A 22,043-nucleotide genomic window follows, 5' to 3' on the forward strand; every position below is an offset into this window, starting at 1 on the left:
GCGCCCCCCCCCCCCCGCCCCAGCTTAGAATTTCCATAAATACCATCTGAAACCCAGGCTTGGCTAAATGCAGACATCCTTACCCAGTGAAGGCACAGGCCAAAGCAGGGCTCCTACCGCTCAAAGGAGCTCAGAAAAGGTTAGGAGTTTATGCAAAGTCACACAGCAGCTCACTCTCTCTGCCATGCCACAAAACAGACTCCCCTTTCCTCTTTGTGGGATTAACTCATCACCTGTGAGTGAGTGTCAGTCGGGGGAGAGCACTCCAGTCTAGCTCTACCCTAGATAAACAGAACAGCTCTCTGGGGTGTGATGGGGTGCCTCAGAGCAGAAGTGTGTGTGTGTGTGTGTGTGTGTGTGTGTGTGTGTGTGTGTGTGGTGGGTAAGGTCACTGATGCCTCCCATCACACCTGGGACTTGATGGGTCTTGGCTCGTGGTCTTGCTGGGTGGATTCATGCCTGCCTTCCGTGCGCTATCCCTTCCACCAATGAAGCCACACAGAATGACCCCTGTGATCCATTTTATGACATGATTTCTCATTGGTCACAGATCCTACCTCTCGACGATCTTGGTCAAGTCCACCCTGGCCTCCCTCTGGCTGTGGTTGCAGCCTGGGGTACCTACATCATGGGGCTGCTGTTTACCGGCTGTTCCTCAGGAGCGGCAGGCCCACTGTGTTTCCGTGTGCCCAGGCCTTGCACACAGTAGGTGCTCCGTTCAGCGGTATTCATGAGTAAAAGAGGTGTCTGGAACAGCACACGGGAGATCCTGAGGCTGGGCAACACCCCCACAGGCACAGTCACTGAGAGGGAATAGATAGACCCTCCAAACCCAAGGAGAAGCCGAGAACCCACCGTCCAGCCATTGATGCTCCCCCCCCCCCCCCAGGAGCTCCTTGGCCAGGCCAGGAGCTCCCGTGGAAGGCTGACTGTAGGCAGAGTAGAATTCCTTCCTGGTAGCTAACCTGGCCTAAGACCAGGCACCTGCTTCTTGCTCTTTCTTCTTTTATTGTGGGAGAGCCTGGAGCTGCCTGGGCTAATGAGCCCCTACTAATGAAGCAGGTCTGCCAGCCCCCTCACCAGCTGGGAAGGCTGGAGTGTTCCGATGCCTGCCTGCCTGCCTGCCCTTGGAGGGAAATCAGACACCCAGGGATAATGGCTGCAGTAAGCATGGGAGTGCTGCCCTTGGTGATCAGGTCAGGGGCTTTCTGGGCATTACTGGGGACACCAGCTAGAGGCTGCCCCGGACTTCATGTTTCAGGTTGGGAAACAGGCTTATGAGTTCTGTCTGCCCTAGGTTGCCCAGGCTGAGCTGGGTTCTCAGCTAAGGACGCTGGGCTGAAGTCTGCATCACCCCAGCTGACCGATTTGAAGTTTGACCCATTTTTCCACGCAAAGCCGGGACACCAGAAACTGGTGGCCAGTGTGATCGGTTTGGGCAGGGCAAGACCCAGGTAGGCGGATTCCACAGCCACTGGCCTTGTAGCCTGCTGGAGGGAACTTCCATGGCCTCTCAGGGCGACTAGAGAAGCCCCTTAGGGTTTCCCTGTTTCAACCTGTGGCCTGGACTAGGCTAGTGCTTGTGCTTCCAGAGGGACAGTAGTTTCTATGCCCCTGTTACCTGCGATTGCATTCCCACGCTGGCTGAAGCCTGGCCCACCTCGTAACCCGATGACTGCCCTGATGGGGAATTCGTGGCCCGGGCTTAGCACACTGCAGACACCCCAGCACCCTAGGAGCACCCTGGTCTGCCTGGGGCTGGCAGACACTCGTGAGGGCCCTCTCAGGCCACACCTCATCCATCCATCACGTGCCCTGTCTGCGCTCAGCCTCGCAATCTGTCCCTCGCAGACACCTCCTCTGCGAGGGGACGCCCATCGTTGCGCCCCCAACACACCCTGGGAACCCGTCCGCACTCGACATGCTCTCTCTGTCCCTACTCCGACTACCTACTCCGGTCTCCACAGGCCTCTGCGGCCCTGCGCCCTCGCCTGGGAGAGAGTGGCACATCTTGCAGCTTAACCGCTGGGTGGCCGCTTGGTGTCTTGGCCCCGGGGGAGGGCACCTCCCCGCCTCCCCTTTTGCTATCCTTTTCCACCTCCGGGCGCTTGTTCCTCCTCCCTCCGTCTTCTATACCCCATTCCTCTTCTTCCTCCCTTCCCTTCCTCTCCTCCTTCCTCCTCCTCCCCTCTCAACTCCATCCTCCTCCCTCTTCTTCTAGCCCCGTTCCTCCTTCTCCCTTTCCCTCCTCCTCCCTCCTCCCTTCCCCTTCTCCCTCCTCCTCCTTTCCTGTCCTCCTCCCTCCTCCTCCCTGCTGGCTGCTCCCCTCCTCCTCCTCCCTCCTCCCTCCCCTCCTCCCTGCTCGGCTCGCTCACTCTCGCGCTGGCTAGAGGGGCGGCCGGCAGCTGGCGCTGGCCGAGGCGGCGGCGGGATGGGACGCGCGCTGGGGCGCAGGAGCCGCGGCGCCGGCGGGGGCCGCGCAACTCGGGCCAAGTGCAGGGCGGGCGCGCGCTGAGCCCGGGCGCCGCCGTCTGCAGCCGGGCGGCCGAGCGCGGAGCCGAGAGGTGCGGGAGGCGGCGGCGGCGGCGGCGGCGGCGGCGGCGGCGCTGGAGCGAGCGGAGCCCGGCGCCGGCTCCCGGGAGGACCATGCGGGCCCCGGCCGCGTCGCTCGGGCTGCTGCTGGCGCTGAGCGCGCTCCGCTGCGCAGGTAACGCGGCCGCGTCCCCTCCCCGACCCCGCGCGCAAAGTTGCTGCCTGGGTCCCAAGTCCCGGGCGGCCGCCGCCTCCTGCTCTTGGCGGGGCTGGGAAGCCTCGGGCGGCCCAAGCCCCGCGCGCGTTCCCTTTGCCTCCTCTCCAGTCTCAGCTGCCCTTCGCATCCTTTTGGGGCTCCGGGAGCCACAGGCAGGGCTCCCCGGATTCCTCTCCTCACTTGGCTGGGCACCCGGGTCCGGGGGTCGGCGGGGGATGTCGTGGCCCAGCGTCTGTGGACCGTTGTCCTGTTGCCTGGACACCTGCGGGGCCTGGAGGTCGTCTCGGCCGGCGATGTCTGGCTTGGCCGTAGTCCCTCCCGCGCCCGGTTGCCCTCCTGTCTCCAGCTTCCCAAAGCCACCCACTCCCCGCCAAGTGGCTCCCGAAGGCAACCAGGTGACCCCGCTGCTCGCCCCCTGGAAGCGCAGGTCGCCCCAGCGCCCTGACCCGTGGGCTGTCAGGGCCCCGGAGCGTGGTCCAGCAGCCCCGGGTCGTGCAGGCATCTGGTGATGTCTAAGGTGTCAGTGTTCAAAGCCCTTGCCCCGGGATCGGGGAGCCCGGCTCCAAGCTGGGACCCGCGCAGCTGTCGCCTAAAGCCCGCGAATGGGCAAGTCAGAATAGCCAGGTATTTGCTGTTTGCAGTCTGGGCTGGAGTTGGCTCAACTCGGCCACCTCGATGTTGCTACGTGTTGGTTGTAGAGGAAGCTTATCCTAAAATGACAGTAGCTCCCCCTCCCCCACCCCAGGCAAGGGGAGACAATCCCAAAGGCTGGGAAGAAGCGACAGTCACGAGCCATGTTCATGTGCGTGCGAGGGCTGTGTTCTCCAGACCTTTAAACACACACGTTTTGGGAGCAGGTAGCTTTTAGACTGAGAGCATCCCTTCCCGTTCCTTAAACCAACCAACCGTACGGATACCCAGAATGCAGAAGGAAAAGAAAAAAAAAAAAAACGCAACCTCAACTTTGCGGCTCTGGCTGCCTAGGTGAGGTCCCACTTAGGAGCAAGCCTGGATGCTGACTTGTTTATAAGGATGACTGTGCATGGGGGAAAAAGTAAATATTGCCTTCCTCCCCGATGCCCTCAAGTGACCCCAAATATTTACTAAGACTTTCCTCTTGGAGAGATAGTGGTCAGCCCGGAGCTTTGGTTGGGCCCCCGGAGGACGTTGCACTGGTCTTAAAAGTGGAGGGAGGGCTCTTCTTTGGCGTGGTTAATGAGCAGCCGAGGGCTATTTGGCTCTTGGCACTGATCTGCGGCCTGGAGTGGGGCACTGACGGGGTCCAGGCCGCTTCCTCAGAGCGGAAGCCCTGAGACGCGGTTGCCAAAGTGCACAGTCCCTCGGACTTGGAAATTGCAGTGTAGTGGCTATTTTCTCTCTCCATGGGGGTCAGCGTTCGCCTGGCTGTGTTCAAGAGCGGTTGGAGGAGGAAGCTGCCTGCCTCTTGTCTTGTGCCAGAATGAGTCCCCTCACCCTGTCCAGCCCCACCCAACCACGGAAGAGCCTGTGCATGGCTCTGGGCGGCTTGTGGTGGGAGGGAGAGGAAGAATGTGCCACCCCTGGGAACCCATTTCTGGCCCTCTGAGGATGCTGTCAGCACAGCCACCAAAGCAGAGTTTTCCATGCTTGGGGTCCTTGGTCGCCCGTGCCTTCCACCGGTTCCCACCAGGGACATAAAGAGAACACAGTTTGCTAAGTCTATATTTAGCTCCAAAGCAAGGGTGATGTTCCTGAAAGAGCTGCCTACTCTTGGTTGATTGGGAGTTAACCAGCTTCGTCTAGAACTGGCTACGTTTTCTAGATCATTTCTGGACCAACCTTGGACTGGCTGAGGTCCTGGGAGAGGGGCTTGGGGGAGAGAGAGAGAGTTCAGCTGTGAGGAGGCGCTCTCATTGCACACACGCTGTTGCCTGTGCCCCCTTCCTGCGTGGGCAGCTACCCCGGGAAGGAGTGGTGGGCGGACTTCTTGGAGCCTCGTGAGGGCTGAAGCATACGGAATTGTACATGGTTGGAGTCAGCACAAATCCTCCGGCTTAGCGACCAGGGGGCCCCATCATTTAAACCATGTTTGTGCATGCTGTGGCTTTGGAAGTTAGGGATGCAGTTCCAGACCACGTCCCCTGGGGGAAATTGACAAGTCTTGCTTTGTTGACCCTTGATGCTTTTATTTTGGGGGAGGGGTGTCTGTGGAATGGGGTGGGTGGGGTGCACCCCCCCCCCCCCCCCACAGAGCCTTGCTAGTGACAAGTTCGCAAATGTAGGGACGGCGCTGTTGGCTTGCAAGTCACAGGGCTTAGCCCTGCCTGGTCCCCGTGCTGTGGCGAGTGGTTTATTTGTTTCTCATTTACACCGGGTCTTGAGAAGGGGTGGCCCTGTGGTGTGGGGAAGTGGAGGTGGGTGGGGGAAATGCTAATTCTGTCGCAGCCTCCGGTGATTTAATGGCATTGGGGACCTTCCCAGAGTAAATCATCTGGCGCCCCTCCTCCCGCCAGTGGCAGGAACCGGGAGGCGTGGGGCTTCCTCAGGAGCTCCGCTTGGGTGACAAAGAGCGCAGCGGTTGCCATGATCCGAAGGACAAAAAAGAAGCCCCTCGTTTGCTGGCTCGGAGTCTGGGAGGGTGGTCTAGGCCAGTAAAGCCCTTTAAGGGTTTCCTTCTCAGAGAGCCCCCAAGTTCCGGGTAGCCCTTTCTCTCTTGGGTCTCAGTTTGAGAGGGATGGAGAGAGTCCTTTTTCCTGAAGGCTGTGGCTCTCGGCCCCCCGGGGCCTGTGAGGAGGAGGAGGAGGAGGGGCTTAGGTACCACCCTCAGCTCTTGGGAGGAAGTGGTCCAGAGTAGGAAGGGGCCTCTGAACACAGCTCTGCGGCAGGTAGGGGTCTGCGGCCAGGCCAGGGGATGTCTTCTCAACTCATGGCCCTGGACTTTCTAACCTTACACCTAGCGCTTGGCTGGCTAAGGCATTTTCCACCTAAGGAGTCCCCGGCTATGACAGCGACCGCCCTATCCCTGAAAGATAGGGACAGGAGTCAGAAGGGTGTAGGTGCTGATGGGTGTGGGGGCTCCGGGGCTACATTCTGCGCGGCAGGCAGGTTCTATGAGCCTCTTCTGCTAGGAGCACCAGAGAGCATGCTCCTCTGCAGGTGGGCGAGCGAGGGCTATTTACGTTTATGGGTGAAGATGTTTACAGGGGAGGCTAAGCCATCTAACTTCCATCTGTATGCCCTGGCATGTGCACCCTCCCAAATAATACTTTAAAAAAAAAAATAAAGGGTAGATATTGGCCGGCCCATGCATGCACACCTGCCTCCCTCCTGGTCCTTTGAGGTTTCTTGTTCTATGCTCTCACGCCTTTGTGTGTGTATGGAGGTCAGAGGTCAACATCAGGTGATGTCCTCTATCACCACTCTACCTTGCTTTTTTGAGACAGTCTCTCGCTGAATCGAGAGCTCACCAATCAGTCTAGGCTGTCTGGCCAGTGAGCCGTAGGGATCCTCCTGTCTCTGGGGTGCCGGGGTTTCAGAGTGCGCAGCTGCACCCGGCTTTTTAGATGGGCGCTGCAGGATCGAACTCAGGTCCTCACGCTTGCCTGGAAACACTTTCCTGACAGCCACCTCCGCAGCCTCTAGTCCCTTCCTCTGGAAGGTGTCCTAGCATCAGTAGTGACCTAGGCTGGCTCTGCCGGTGGACTATCCCGAGCCCCTTCTAGATGTGGCTTCCCTGACTCGCAACAATCCTCTCGGGGGTAGGCACTTCTGTTTTGCAGATGAGGAAACTGAGGCTGGAGAGGTGCCAGGGTGGGGTGACCCGCTCCAGATGTGCACAGCAGCATATGCATCTCAGGGTTTTCTCTTAGCTACTGTGCTCTCTATGTGGACATTCCTTCCAGGATACTTCACTTATTTTTAATGGATGATGATGGTGGTGATGTGTGTGTAGGGGCGTCAGGCACCCCGGTGCCTAGGTGAAGGTCATAACCTGCAAGAGTTGCTTCTCTTCTTCCACCTTTAAGTCGGTTCCGGGGCTTGAACTCAGGTCACTAAGCTTTGCAGCAAGTGCCCTTTACCCACTGAGCCATCTTGCTGGTCCTGGGTTTTTGGGCTTTGGTGTTGGTTTGGACCCAGGAACATAGGGTTGTGTCTCTCTCCCAAGGGGAAAGCTGTGTCTCTGTTTGGGAGAGGTGTGTCTTTTCTCAAGTCGGCTCAGTAGAAGCTCCCACGGTTGGTCACAGAGGTGCCTGGTATTGGGGAAGACAGAGCAGGTGAGGAAGGCCCACCTGTGGAGGGGCTGGCCACCTTTGGGGACATCTGGCATGGCAGTCTCATTTTTAACTTGCTTGCATGGAAAAAGAAAACCACAGTAAGCGAAATAGGTCGGATTCAGAAAGGCAAATATCACATATTTTCTCTGATTTGTAGATCTTAGATTTTATATGGGCACATGAAGTGGTCCATGCACATGGGATGGAGAAGCAGAAGGGAGTCTGTGGGAATGAATGGTAATTATGGGAGGGGAGGGGGAGGAAGGGGAGGGCACACGGGTGTGGCCAAAGTGCAGATGTACTTATTTGGAAATGTCTATGAAAACCGTTACTTTTTTTTTTTTTTTTTTTTTTTTTGAGACAGGGTTTCTCTGTGTAGCTTTGGAGCCTGTCCTAGAACTCACTGTGTAGACCAGGCTGGCCTTGAACTCACAGAGATCCATGTGACTCTGCCTCCTGAGTGCTGGGATTAAAGGCGTGTACCACCACCACTCCGGTCCGCCATTACTATTTTCAATGAACATATGTCACTTAAAAAAACAATTTAAAACACAAAATTGGTGATGGGCATGGCAGTGCATACCTTTAAAGCCAGCACTCAGGAGGCAGAGACAGGTGGATCTCCATGAGTTCAAGGTCAGTGTGGTCTAGATAGTGAGTTCCAGGTCAGGGCTATACTGTGAGACCCTGAATGAAACAATAAAATCCATTGAGGGGCTGGGGAGAAAGCGATATTGGTTAAGTTCTTGGCTTTTAAGCATGAGATCTGAGTGAGTTCCCTAGGACCCACATCAAAAGGCCAGGTGTGGTGGTGCATGCTTGTAACCCCAGCCCCGGGGATGTGGAAACAGGAGGAGGATCCATGGGGTACAATGGCTGGCCAGCCTAGCCTACTGGATGCATTCCAGACCAGTAAGAGGCCTCACAAAAACAAAAACAAAAACAAATAAAAAACCCAAGGTGGATAGCACTTGAGAAATGACATCCCCAAGTCATCCTCTGGTTACCATTTGCACATGCAAGCACATGTAAATACCGCCCCCCCCCAACACACACATGTATCAACAACAACCTCTCCTTTTCAGCTGGAGCCATCAGTGTCTCTGTTCAGGTTTGAGATATTGGCAGTATTGGCTTAGTCCCTTGGCCTCTCCAAAACTGCATTTCCTCATCTGGAAGACTGGCCCTGAACTACTTCTTTAAAGATCTCATTATGGGACTGGGGGACCCTAAGCAAGCACAAGGCTTGTGCTAAGTTTCCAGGAGTGGGGCTCTACCCACGGGCAGAGCTACAGGGAGAAGCCACAAGCCATGAGCCACCCACCAACCAGCTTAAAAAAATGCTGTGTCTTCGGGCTGGAGAGATGGTTTAGCTGTTAAAAAAGTGAATTTCCTGTTCTTCTGGAGGACCCCAGGGTTCAGTTCCCAGCACCCAGGTTGGCTGGCTCACAGCTTCCTGTAACTCCAGCTCCAGAGGAACCAATGCCTTTTTCTCACTTCCTCCGACACCTGTGACATACGCATGTTTGGGCACATGTACATGCACACATAAATAAAAATAAAGTATTAAAAGATAATACTGGGCATTGCATATAGCTGAGGCTGGCCTTGAACTTGAGAGCTGGGGTTACAGAGTTGCACCACCTTGCCCAGCTCACAAAGGGGCGTCTTGATGCAAGACTTCATTGGGGTTCTTGAGCAGCTCTTAGGGTGAGATTGGATATATCCTAGGTAGGGATACTGAGGCACAGAGAATCCTAGGGATGGACAGCATGGCGTGTGTGTGTGTGTGTGTGTGTGTGTGTGTGTGTGTGTGTGTGTGTGTGCAGAATGGGGTCTCTTCCTTGAAGCTCCTGACTTCTGCCCTGATGGTACCTCCTTGGTCAGGAGCCTGCTGCGTTTCCCTGACCTCAGTCTTGGGGGGCTGTGAGTTTGGGGTGTGTAGGAAGACTGGATGATGATGGGGAAGCCCAGGAATGCACCAGCACAAGTGTCTGACGGGGAGTGACTGGTGATGGAGCTAATGAGACTTCTTGGTAGAAGCAACACTATTTAAAGATGTTCCTGGGGCTGGATGCAGTAGTAAGACCATTGCACTGGCTGCTCCTGCATTGGACGGAGTTCTGTTCCCAGCACCCACATGCTCACAACCATCTGTGACTCCAGCTCTAGGGGCTCTGACACCATGATCTTTTGACCTCCCCAGGCACCGGGCATATGTGTGGTGCACAGACATACACTCAGGCAAGACTCTTCTTATATTAAAAAGTAAAATAAAAATTGGAGGCTGGAGAGTTGGCTCAATGGTTAAAGGCATTTGTTGCTGCAAAAAACCCATGTTTGATTCCCAGCACTCACATGGAGGCTCACCACCTCTTTGGGAACCAAGCATGCATGTAGTGCGCAGAGGCACATGCAAGCCATACACATAAAGTGATATAAGAAAAATCTAATAAGTAAATAAAATTTCTTCCTTATTTTCTCATATTTTTGTCTATCATCTATCTATCTATCTATCTATCTATCTATCTATCTATCAATCATCTAGCTATCATCCATCACGTGTGGTGCTACAGTGCATGTGTGGAGGTCAGAGGTCAACTTGCCGGCGTGGGTTTGGTTCTTTCCTTCTACCATGTGGATCCCTGGTATTGAACTGGCTTTGCAGCAAGTTCTTTTAGCCATCTTGCTGGCCTCTGTTTTCTCTCTCTGAGATATGTACTTTGTTATTTATTTAAATCAAATTTGCTCTTTAACGGTTGCAGCCATACCTTTAGAGAGGCAACAGGTTTCTTTCTTTCTCTCTCTTTCTTTTTTTTTCTTTTTCTTTTTGGCCTGAGACCTAAATTACCAAAAAGAACCAACTACTGGAGAGGGCTCCAGGCAGAGGAATGGGGACCCAGGCGTCTCTCTGCAGAGTGCTTGGAACACAGAGGCTCCACATACTGTGTCCATCCACTCGCCCACTCCCTCACTCAGTACTCACTCACTCGCTCCTCATCCAACCATCACATATTCATCATCACTGGGCACTCGGGATGCCACAGGGGACAGAAGAGCCGCTTCAGTCTCATGGGAGGGGCTGTCAGTCTCAGAAGCAGGCAACAAAGCGAGAGAGAGATAAACACCTGCTCATTGGCGCAGGGAGAGGCAAGGTTGGGGGCCAATTGGGTTCTCCATCCAGCGCTTGATTCTGCATCTCCCACACAAGGCTTGGTGCATGCTCCCCTGCCTGGGGAAAGAGAGAAAAGTCCCACCCTTTCTATTTAATTCCAATGCCTTCTCTTTGTGCAGCCACCTGGTTCTGCCTTAAGGGTGCTTGAACCAAATTTTCCTGATGCCAGGCTCCTTGGGTGTTGTATGCCCTCCCTCTCCCTCTGCTCCCCGGGTCCCAAATAGTTACATAAGAAATCGATGGGGTCGAGTCAGACTCACCAAGGTTTATGACTGAGGGTGATTGATTGTGAGCCTCACTCTGAGCCTGGAGTCTCATAGCTGTAGTCTGAATTAACCCACTGAGAGCTCACTCTGGTGACTGGTCCAGTCCCCTGAGCTGGGGAAGGGTGGCTTATGAGCATCACTCCTCAGGGTCAGCTCTGGAATCCTGTCCTCCAGCTGGGGGGTCCTTGTGTGCTGTGCCATCCTCTGTGGGTGCTCCTGGGGTTGCTAAGGAGCCAGGTCGATGGGGGTGTGGGAATGTTCCTGGTTTCCGCTGGCCACCTGTGGGTGGCCATCTGACCTGTAGACCTTACCTCTTAGCTGCTGCCATTTAAGAACCAGGGGATGTCAATATCACAGGTTTTGGGGGTTCCCACAAGAAATAGTAAGCTCTGAAGTCCATCATGGTGGCTCATGGTTGTAATCCCAGCGTGCAGGGGGCAGAGGCAGAAGGATCACTGCAAGTTCAAGCCTAGCCTGGACTACATAGTTTCAGAATAGCCTGTGCTACATAATAAGGTCCTGATACACACACACACACACACACACACACACACACACACACGCACACACACACACACACACACACACACACACACACACACCACACCCCCCCACAGTGATTGGGAAGTGTGGGCGATGTTCATCTAATCCCTCGACTGTACTGAGACTCAGTTTCTCCATCTGTAAAGTGGGCTGCTGCCAACCTTCTTCCTTACAACCTTCCTCCAATCCGCCTCACCCCTCGTGCACGTTCTTATGAATTCTGACACGTTTTTATTGCACTTTTCTGAGACTAGTGACACCAGTGACAGTCCCTGACCTAGGGTGTGGCATGAAGCCATCGGTAACTGGGAACATGGCTTCCTCATAGGAGGCTCTGCAGGGGACACCACAGACAAGGGTGCTGGGAGAGGATGGCTTGTCCTCTTCAGCCGGTTCCGACAGTAGCATTTGAGCCGAGGCCTAAAGAGGAGAGTGGGGAGGCTAGGTAGGTGTGTTAGGGTTCTCTAGAGTAACAGCTTATAGAATGAATCTGTCTGTCTGTCTCCATCCATCCATCCATCCATCCATCCATCCATCCATCCATCCATCCAATCATCTATCCATCCATCCATCCATCTATCCATCCATCCATCCATCCATCCATCCATCCATCCATCCATCCAATCATCCATCCATCCATCCATCCATCCATCCATCTAATCCATCCATCCATCCATCCATCCATCCATCCATCCATCCATCCATCCATCAATCCATCCATCTAATCCATCCATCCATCCATCCATCCATCCATCCATCCATCTATCCATCCATCCATCTAATCCATCCATCCATCCATCCATCCATCCATCCATCTAATCCATCCATCCATCCATCCATCCATCCATCCATCCAATCCATCCATCCATCCATCCATCCATCCATCCATCCATCCATCCATCCAATCATCTATCCATCCATCCATCCATCCATCCATCCATCCATCCATCCATCCATCCAATCATCCATCCATCCATCCATCCATCCATCCATCCATCCATCCATCCATCCAATCATCCATCCATCCATCCATCCATTCATCCATCCATCCATCCACCTACCTACCTACCTACCTACCTACCTACCTACCTACCTACCTAAAGGGGATTTATTGGAATGACTTACAGGCTGTAGTCCAGCTAATCCAACAATGTCTGACGGTGGATGGGAAGTCCAAGAATCTAGCAGTTGCTCATTCCACAAGGCTGGATGTCTCAGCTGGTCTTAAGCCTGCACTGGACTCCCAAAGAAGTAGGTAGGCTTCAATGCCAGTGAAGGAATGGATGTGCTAGCCAGGCGAGGGCGAGCAGGCAGAGAACAAAAGCTTCTTTTTCCATGTCCTTATACGGGCTTCCAGAAGGTATGACCCACATTAAAGTGTGTGTCTTCCTACCACAAAGGTATGGACTAGGAGCGGATGCACCCACTTCAAACCTAGCAAAAAGTCTCCCACAGGTGTGCCCTCCACTTTTGGACTCATTCTAGAGGCAGTCGAGTGGGCAACCAAGAACATTCCTTCCCAGTGGGGAACGTGAAGAAAAGTGTTTGAAGGGACAGCAGAGACAGAGCCCCAAGGTGGCATGTACTTCACAGGGACAAAGAGCAGAAAGGAAGCCAGCGAGGTTTGTCTACGCGAGGAAGAGACAAGCGTGGGGGATAAGGGTTGACAAGATGGCCCAGTGGGTGAGGGAGCTTGCTGCCAAGCCAGACTCCTGTGCTTGAGCCTTAGAATCCACACGATGAGAGGAAAGAACAGAGTCCTGCAAAATGACCTCTGACCTCCACCCATGCACCATGGCACACGTGTGCAAACACACACACACACACACACACATACTACTGCAAAAATAAATAGATAGATAGATGATAGATAGATGATAGATAGATAGATGATAAATAGATGATAGATAGATAGATGATAGACAGATAGATGATAAATAGATGATAGATAGATAGATAGATAGATAGATAGATAGATAGATAGATAAGTAAGAATGGGAAATGAGGCCAAGGTGGTGACAGGACTCAAGAGGCCTCTGATGATGAGCGATGTTGACAGGTATGAGAAGGATGGAGTCAGGAGACCCCACTGGTTACTGCAATAGTCCAGGCAAACGATGGTGAAGACCTGGTAGGAAGCTGCAGCTGCTGAGACTTGGGCACATTTTGAAAATCGATCCTGGGATTTACTGATTAGATTTCTTCGATAAATATTTCCCTGGGTGGTCTGGGAGAGGGGCTCAGTTGGCAAAGGGCTTCTCTTATAAACTTGAGGACTTGAGTTTGAGCCCTAGGATTTGTGTTCAAACAAACAAACAAACAAACTGGCCATCGTGGTCTGCACTTGGAATGTCAGAACTGGGGAAGCAGAGGCCTGAGGATAGCGAGTTCCAGTCCAGTGTGAGACCAAAATGAGGTAGATGGTACCTGAGGAATGACACCTGAGGTCGGTCTCTGGCTCTGCAGGCATGTGTGCATGTACCTGCACACACCTGTACAAGCATGTTTGCTGTGTTCTGACTGTGCGTGTCTGTCAATGTGGGTGGAACTGGGGCCACATCGATGTTTGTGAAATGACAGACTGCAGAGAATTTCACCTACGAGTCAGGTTCCTGCTTTTCTAGATATTTCCCAGAGCCACGTAAAGAAGGTTGTGTGTGTGAAGCCAAATCACAAATCTTAACACTCAGTGGTTAAGAGTACTTGCTGCTCTTCCAAAGGACCTGAGTTTGATTCCTAGCGTGCATGTCATATAGCTTTTACCTGCCTGTAACTTCAGCTCCAGGGGAACTGATGCCCTCTTCTGGCCTCCACGGGCACCTGCACTCACACGGTGCATACACACACACACACACACACACACACACACACACACACAATTAAAAAAAAAAACTAAGCCAGATGTTGTGGTGCATACCTGCAATCCCAGCACTCTGGAGGTGGAGGCAGGAGGATCAGGAGTTCAAGGTTATCCTCAGCTACATAGTAAGTTCCAGTTTCAAAAAAGCAAACCAACAACCAACAAACAGAAACAACCCTCAAGCAGAGACGAGCAAGGAGGGTAAAGTCAAGGTGATTCATGAGACAGGACACACACGTTGGCTCTTAATAAATGGGAGCAACTACTGATACTATCCTTATGATAGTTGAGGGGATCCAGGCTCGGCTACTCTCTTACCCCTGCACCTCTCACCCCGACCTAGATCAAGCTGGTGTAAGGTACAACTTGGTTCTTAACTGGGATCTGGCATGTTCTGCTCATATAGTGGGTGTGATTATTTTGGCATTACACTGAGGTCTAGCTGATATGAGTTCTCAGGCCATTTAGTAGCTGCATAGATAAAAGGTGGTGCGTAGATCAAATTCCATTTTTCCAGCAATTTCCATGGCACTCTAGAGGTGTGTAAAGCCATCCACCCAACCCTCTGCTGGCCTTGGTTCTTTGCATATTGCTTATTTATCTTGTACTCTATCTATCTATCTATCTATCTATCTATCTATCTATCTATCTATTTAATTTGTCTTGTACTCTTTAAACCAAGCATTTGGGCTGGTGACATGGCCCAGCAGGTAGGGGTGCTTGCCACCAAGGCTGATAACCTAAGTTCAACCCTCAGAACCCACATGATGGAAGAAGAGAATTGCGTCCCAAAAATTGTTTTCTGACCTCTACATATATAGCATGGAACTCATATCCAGCAAATAAATGATAAATTAAAAAAAAATTAAAGCAGGCATTAGCACACAGTGGCCCCATGGATTGCTTTTGGCCCTCTACTTGCTGTTTGTAAATAAAGTTTTATTGATACTTGACACTCCCTGTTTGTTTATGGGCTGTTTCAGCACCATGGGAGTCCAGTAGTTGTGATAGGTGTAGTACACATGGCCTCCCAGTAAACCACCTACTCTGTCCTTTTTAAAGATGCAGTTTTGCCTTACATAGTCAAGTAGGCCATTCTCTGTGTGTTCAGGGGCACTTCCAATGTGGAGAACAAGGGACCCTCTCTAGTGTCAAAGAAATTATCCAAGCTTAGGAGTGAGGACAATGGCTGCTTTGGTGTCTCTGGGTGGAAAAAGAACAACATATTGATCGAGAAAGTGGCTGTCAATTCAGCAGGCTTTGAAGGCGGGTCTGGTAATTACAGTAGCATTTATGTAACGTTTTAAAAATAGTAGCACATGTGTAGGCTAGCTATTTTTTACTCTGCAGGCACAGCCTGATGGCTCACAGCTCAGAAGACCCCCCTCATAGGGTGGCTGCTGCAGCACAAGCCTTGGTTGCAGTGACCCCCATCTACACTTCTCTTCTCCGACCTCACGTTTCTGTATTTCTTGTTGGATTATTTTAGAAAGACATGCACGCCTATAATATTTGAAATTTGCAATGCTGAGATTTGGGGTGTACTCCTGGAGATGGCACACCAAACGCTGAAGTATGTTAACACTCCAGTCTGGACACTACAAAAACCACAATGTTTCGATCCTCAGACGTGGGAAGTGCATGGTGGAAGCGTTCAGGTGTGGATGGATCCAGGCGCTTGATACTGTCCCAATCATTGCTTTATCTTTCTCCATTTTTTTTTTTTTTTTTTTTGGTTTTTCGAGACAGGGTTTCTCTGTGTAGATTTGTGCCTCTCCTGGAACTCACTTGGTAGCCCAGGCTGGCCTCGAACTCACAGAGATCCGCCTGGCTCTGCCTCCCGAGTGCTGGGATTAAAGGCGTGCGCCACCACCGCCCGGCTCACTTTCTCCATTTTTTAAAAAATTCTCTTATCATCTTTGCCAACATGCTCTCCCTGATGGCAGAGTGGGCCATAGTCAGCTCTGGCCTATCCTGGGACCAGTAAGAGGCCAGATGTCTCTCTCTGAGCCAGCTCCGCATGAACCCCAGGGCTGCTTTGATCTGGACTGACAAGGGCCCTCTTCTGGCCCCAGTATCAGGGACTGTGCCCAGGGTGTGGAATGCTGTATCTGGTTGGCCAGAAGCTCACCTCTGAAGCTGGTATTGGAAAAGGTGCTTCCTCAGGAAGCAATGGGCAGCAGCCTGCAGGTGGGGCTGGCTGGGGCGGGGCTGACTGGGGCGGGGGTGGGGTGGGGAGATGGGGGGGGTGAGGAGGGCTGATCACATGCTGTTGCTGTCTCAGGGCCATTGTCTACCAGGAGGTGAACCCACTCTCAGTCTCTGGCTGCCCTTATGGACAGGCTATTGAACTGTGAGCCTCCCCTTCCCCCGCAGTGTGTGTACATGGGTTTTGGCTACTTCGTATAGTGTCTTAGTTAGGGTGTCTATTGCTGTGAAGAGACACCATGACCACAGCAACTCTTATAAAGGAAAAAACATTTAATTGGGCGACTTACAGTTTCAGAGGTTTAGTCCATGATCATCATGGCAGGACATGGCAGTATGCAGGTGCTGAAGGAGAGATCAGGGAGGGAGACAGTCAATGTCTGTGACCTGGTGGGGTTGTCTGCCCCCTCCACCTTCTAGGATATGCCCCTCACTGGAGGATTCTAGGCAGGTGCTCTGCCACTGAGCCATGTCCACAGCCCCTTATTGGGGGATTCTAGGCAGGGGCTCTACCACTGAGCCATGTCCCCCAGCCCCTCACTGGGGAATTCTAGGCAGGTGCTCTGCCACTGAGCCACACCCCAGCCCCTCACTGGGGGATTCTAGGCAGGTGTTCTACCACTGAGCCACACCCCAGCCCCTCACTGGGGGATTCTAGGCAGGTGCTCTGCCACTGAGCTACATTAACAGCTTTTGCTGAATTTTCTTTGAGGAACCCCAGTCCCCCCTGTTCCAAAACTCTAGCTTCTGTGTTGCTAACTTTTTTCTCCTCTCATGAGTGGGCTCATGATTTGTACCGTGTTTGTAACCCCCAGTGCAGAGACAGGAACGTCTCCAACCTCCCTAATCAGTGAGAGATCCTGTCTCAAAAAACAAGGTGGTGAGGTCCTGGGGAGCAACACTTTGAGATTTTTGCCCTTCCCTATGCCCCTAGCCATCTTGCTCACTTTGAACTGTGTTTCCATTGCAACCAGGAAGTCTTGACAAGTTTCAGGTAAAGCGTCTCAGATGGCCTTGGCTTCTCCTCCTGGCTCCAGCTGTGGCATTATGTGCTCCGCTGAGAGCTGGTCTAGCTAATGTGCCAGCCGGGCCTGAGCTCAGTAAGGGCAAGATCGTGTGTGGATTTTTATCTACCCCATTCCCCTGGCCTGTTCCCCCTCCTTGAAGACTATCGGGCGAAGTAGATGCCATCTGCCAGTGATGACTGATGCGAGAGTCTCCTTCGTGCCCCTTCCCTCCCCGTCAATCAAAAGTGTTTCTTAAGCGCTCTGCACCTGCCTGTGGTTGGCAGTGAATGTCAAAGATGAAAATGTTATTGACGTTCCTGCCTCAAGGCTCATGGGACCTCAGCGGGCGAATGAACCTCACAGAGACCCTGCCGGTTATTTATTTATTTAGAGACAGGGTCTCACTGTGTAGCCCAGGATGGCTTTGAACTTGAAATCTTCCTGCTTCAGCTTGCCTGGTGCTGGGACATCTGGCATGATTTGGGTGGATTTTTTTTCTTAATTAAAAAATTGTTTTGTTTTTGGTTTTTTGAGACAGGGTTTCCTCTGTGTAGCCCTGGCTATTCTGGAACTTGCTCTGTAGACCAGGCTGGACTGGAACTCAGAGATCTGCCTGCCTTTGCCTCTTGGATTAAAGGTGTGCCCAACAACTTCCTGGATGATTTGGGTGGGTCTTAAAAAAATTAAAAAGAAATTCAAAAGTGATTTCAGGGCCCCTAAGAATCTCTAGGTTTCTCATCCATTCTTACGTTAAAAGTTAATTTTAAATGTATAGGTCTTTTGCTTGCATGTATATATGTTCATCATATGTGTGTTGTGCCCATGGAGGCCAGAAGAGGGCATTGGATCCTCTAGAACTAGAATTACAGATGATTGTGAGCCGTCATATACATGCTGGGAATTGAACCCAGGTCCTCTGGAAGAGCAGCCAGTGTTCTTAACTGCTGAGCCATCTCTCCAGTCCCTGAATGCCTCATTTGAGTATCTTTACAATTCCCAACCATCTGCAAGCCCATTGCTGACCCCAGCATATTCATTTTTATTATTCATTTATTTTTTGTTTTGTTTTGTTTTTTCAAGACAGGGTTTCTCTGTGTAGCTTTGCGCCTTTCCTGGAACTTGCTTTGGAGACCAGGCTGGCCTCGAACTCACAAAGATCTGCCTGCTTCTGCCTCCCGAGTGCTGGGATTAAAGGCCTGTGCCACCACCGCCTGGCTCAGCATATTCATTTTTCAATGACAGGATTTTGTAGTCGTTTTTAGGGTCAGTAGTATGTCCCTGCAGGATTTATGTTGACTGTGGGCACAGAGAAGTACAGAACATCATGTTTCCTTCACAGGCCACGAGTATGTGCTGTACAGTGGGATTTACTCGGTTTCTGCCTGCCCTTTGTACCTGTCAACAGATGTTGGGTCTGTACCAGGCTGGGGTCAATGACAAGATTTTGATTACTAGTAAGTAAAGAAAACCTGCCTGGCTAGGAGGTTGAGACCTGAGGATTGCAAGTTCAAGTCTAGCCTAGGCAACTCATGGAGATCCATGACTCAAGATAAAAAGTAAAGAAAGGTTGCAGCCCCGTGGCGGAGAGCTTGCTTAGTGTGCCGGAGGCCCTGGGTTCTATCACCAGTCCTGGAAAATAATGACGGGAACTTGAGGAATCAATGAGAAGGAGCTGCCCCTTCTGGAGCCCTCAGGGTGAGAGCTTCACTGAACTCGCTCCACAGAGGAGGATTGTCGGGGTGGGCGTTTCATTTCACCTCCACAGCAATCACAGTTCAACCAGAGGAGAGAACCGGTTTACAGGAGGCGTGACTCCGAGGGGGCGTGGCTCCTAGGGGGCGTGGCTCCGACAGGGCCGTGCTCAGGGAAGGTGTGGCTGGGGACAGTGTGGCTCAGGGAGGTTGGTCTGGTAGGCAGTAGGATGGCTGGGACTCCTGGTCCTCCCTTTTTTCTCTGTAAGGAGTCTCTTTGTGGCCTAGCTGTGACCCACCTTCCCACATAGAAGAAACGGCTGCTGAAGGATCTGGAGGGCTGGGTAGCCTGAAAGTGAACTTGACTCCTCGTGTGTGTGTGTGTGTGTGTGTGTGTGTGTGTGTGTGTGTGTGTGTGTGTGTGTGTGTGTGTGTGTGTGTGTGTGTGTGTGTGTGTGTACGCGCACGCGGCAGTGGGGAGGGAACCCAGGGCTCAGTCATCACAGAAGCCCAGTCCCGCCTTGACTCCACTTTCTATGCTGTGGGGAGGATGGTGGTGGGTGGGGCCTCGATGCATCCCTTGAACCACATCTGCCCACCTTCCTCTGATCCAGAACGGTGGATTGGGAGGAAGAATTTCTTGGCTCCTGGAGTTGCTGGAAAGGCTGTGAATGGGAGATGGAGGTGGGACCGCTCAGTCCCATCATAGACCTGCTTTTGTTTCCTACTGGACCGAGGATCTTCTTGGTCCTTCTTGACAGCCCAGGTGTCCTTAGGTGTGGCGCTCAGGAGCCTTCACTGACTTCTCTGGACTGACCCATGGAAGCAGGCTGGGTGGGGGCATTTCATCTCCTGCCGCATGCTTCGGGAGCTCAGACAGTTTGAGGGGGGGCGCCACCAGCCTCAGCTTCAGTTGTCTCGTGTTCTTGGTACTCAGACGAACCCTCTCATCTCTCCTCATTCATGCTCGCTCCCCAGGGCTTCATTCTGAGCTGTTAGCATTCCAAGGTGGCAGCAGCAGCAGCAGCCTTCATCAATGCGAGAAACTTGAATTAGAATATGAATTTCACCTGGGGCCTGGGCTCATTGTTTCTGAGCCGAGCCCACACTTACCAGCGGGAAGTGAGCTGGTAGCCCTTGTCTGGTCTCAGCTGCCTGTGAGGCACCTGGGGGAAGGTGGCAGGTTCTGAAGCCCCAGCGATCTGCTCGGCTCTCTGTGGGTGTCCTGAGACCTTCGGGGTTGGGAAGTGGTATCTCAGGACCAGCACCGCCCAGGGGCATCGGGCGGGTTGACCAGCCCACGGTTTTAATCATTTCTGAGCCAAGATTTCATGTGAAAATCTGGAATTTCTGATTTTCTCTCAAGAGGAGCAGAGCAGGCCAGCAGCATTGAGTGCTTCCTCGAGTGACTGTTGGACTGGAGGTCGCCCCTCTGGTGCATTCTCTAATACACTCAAAGGGCACGCTCACCCACGTAGGCGCGTGCACGCACACACTCCCCCCCCCCCCGCCCATCATTAGTGTGCTGATTACTTTTAGTGGGTTAACTTGATACAACCTAGAGTCACCTGGAAGAGTCTCACAAGGGATTGTCTAGATCAGATTAGTCTGTGCACGCTTGTGTTGGGGATTGTCTTAATTGACCCAGCCCACTGTGGGCGGTGCTAGAGGAGAAAGCTAGTTAAAAGTAAGCAAGGGTGTGTTTCTTCACTCTGCTCTTTCCATGATGCGATCGGCTGCTTAAGTTCCTGCCTCGACTTCCCTAAAATGGTGGAGTGTGATCTAGAATCGTAGCTCAGGTGAACTCTTCCCTCCCCAAAGTTGCCTTATGGTCAGGGTGTTTTTTTTTTTTTTTTTTTTTTTTTATCACCAGCAGCAGAGATGTTAACTCGGCCACAGACTCTCCATCAGTTGCCCAGATTGGCCTTGAACTCACTCTGCATCCATAATGCTGCTCTAGTACTACATGAAGTGGCACTATGTACAACAATACAACACCGAGTGTAAGAAGCCGGCCACACAGCCACACAGTGTGAGCTGATGCCAGGGTCACCTCCCCTGAAGCCTCTTCGGGGCTGCATCATATTCCACTGTCTATTAGGGACTCGGATGCTATGAAGCTGGGGAAGCCCTTGGAAGCTACCCACTCTGAGGTGAGTTTGAGGTGGTGTTGAAGGAAGGGCGAGTCCCCTTCCGTGGCCCTGTGCTTGTGGACAGGGATCCTTTCCAGGGCTTAAGTGGCGCTTTATTTCTGGGGTCCTAAGACTGGAGCTTCTCTGACTCCATACTGACCCCCCCTCCCCTGGGTCTAGAGGATGTTCTTTCTAAATGAATTCAGGCTGGGAAGAGGGGCGCTGTAGCTGGGTTCTCTTCATGCGCTATAGTTCACCAAACCACACAAAGCAAATGTTGGTGCTTTTTTTTTGTGGTTCACCAAACCACCAAAGCAGAATAGAGTAGACTGGGGGGAGGGGGCTTGGAGGAGAAGGGGGCACACGGGTCACTGCTTCTGTTATGGAGAGCCGGCAAGTGGTGGAGAGAGTTTGGGGGGTCAAAGGAGGCGGAACATGGTGGACACGAGGGTGTCTGCAGGCCAGGGCAGCACAGAGGATTTGCAGGACCCCCTTGGTCCCTATTCTGGAGTGCTTAGAGCAGAGGGGACTGTTCCAGGGGTGGTACTGTGCTAGGGGAGGGTCCCTTTCTGTCCTTTCTGCTAGGGGGCTCAAGGAGAGAAGGATACTCCAGGGTCTGACAGTGAGGAGGGGGATGGCAGGGCGGCATCCATTCCATCCTTACTGCGTCCCTTCCCTACGACCACCGTGCGGTCATGCTTGGGACCTTGGAGGCACTGGATCCTTGTCTCTGGGACTCAGCAGCTATGGTCCCAGAGCAGAGTCTCAGCCCATCCAGCAGGCTGCTCTGTGGACCTTGTCTTTGTGCCCTGGATGTAAATGGTGTCGATTTCGTTAAAAAAAAAATAACACAATTGGCCGGGCGGTGGTGGCGCACGCCTTTAATCCCAGCACTCAGGAGGCAGACAGAGGCAGGCGGATCTCTGTGAGTTCGAGGCCAGCCTAGTCTACAGAGCGAGATCCAGGACAGGCTCCAAAGCTACACAGAGAAAACCCTGTCTTGAAAGACAAAACAAAACAACAACAACCAAAACAAAAAAATAACACAATTGCTGGTTCTGGAGGAATACAGTGTCTCCCTGTGGAAAGCGAAGGTGGTCCCCAATAGCTCTCTATAGATGACAGCTGTTAGCTGTAAATGTGCTTCTGGCCTTGTTCT

General features: G+C 52.5%; 1 protein-coding gene across 2 annotated transcripts in view; it reads left to right on the plus strand.

Moving 5' to 3' along the window:
* Window positions 1-2,576: 2,576 nt before the first annotated feature.
* The window catches only part of Tmem132b (transmembrane protein 132B), a 273,939-nt gene continuing 254,472 nt past the window's right edge, over window positions 2,577-22,043 (plus strand). The window contains exon 1 of one of the 2 annotated variants that reach the window (XM_052755487.1): window positions 2,577-2,707. In XM_052755487.1, the coding sequence (XP_052611447.1) occupies window positions 2,647-2,707 (61 nt within the window). In that variant the 5' untranslated portion in view covers window positions 2,577-2,646. The remainder of the gene's footprint in view (window positions 2,708-22,043) is intronic. The other variant, XM_052755486.1, reaches the window with a different exon arrangement.

This window comes from Peromyscus californicus, unplaced genomic scaffold, assembly GCF_007827085.1.
Source record: "Peromyscus californicus insignis strain IS unplaced genomic scaffold, ASM782708v3 Scaffold_2__1_contigs__length_46816999, whole genome shotgun sequence".
NCBI lineage: Eukaryota > Metazoa > Chordata > Mammalia > Rodentia > Cricetidae > Peromyscus > Peromyscus californicus.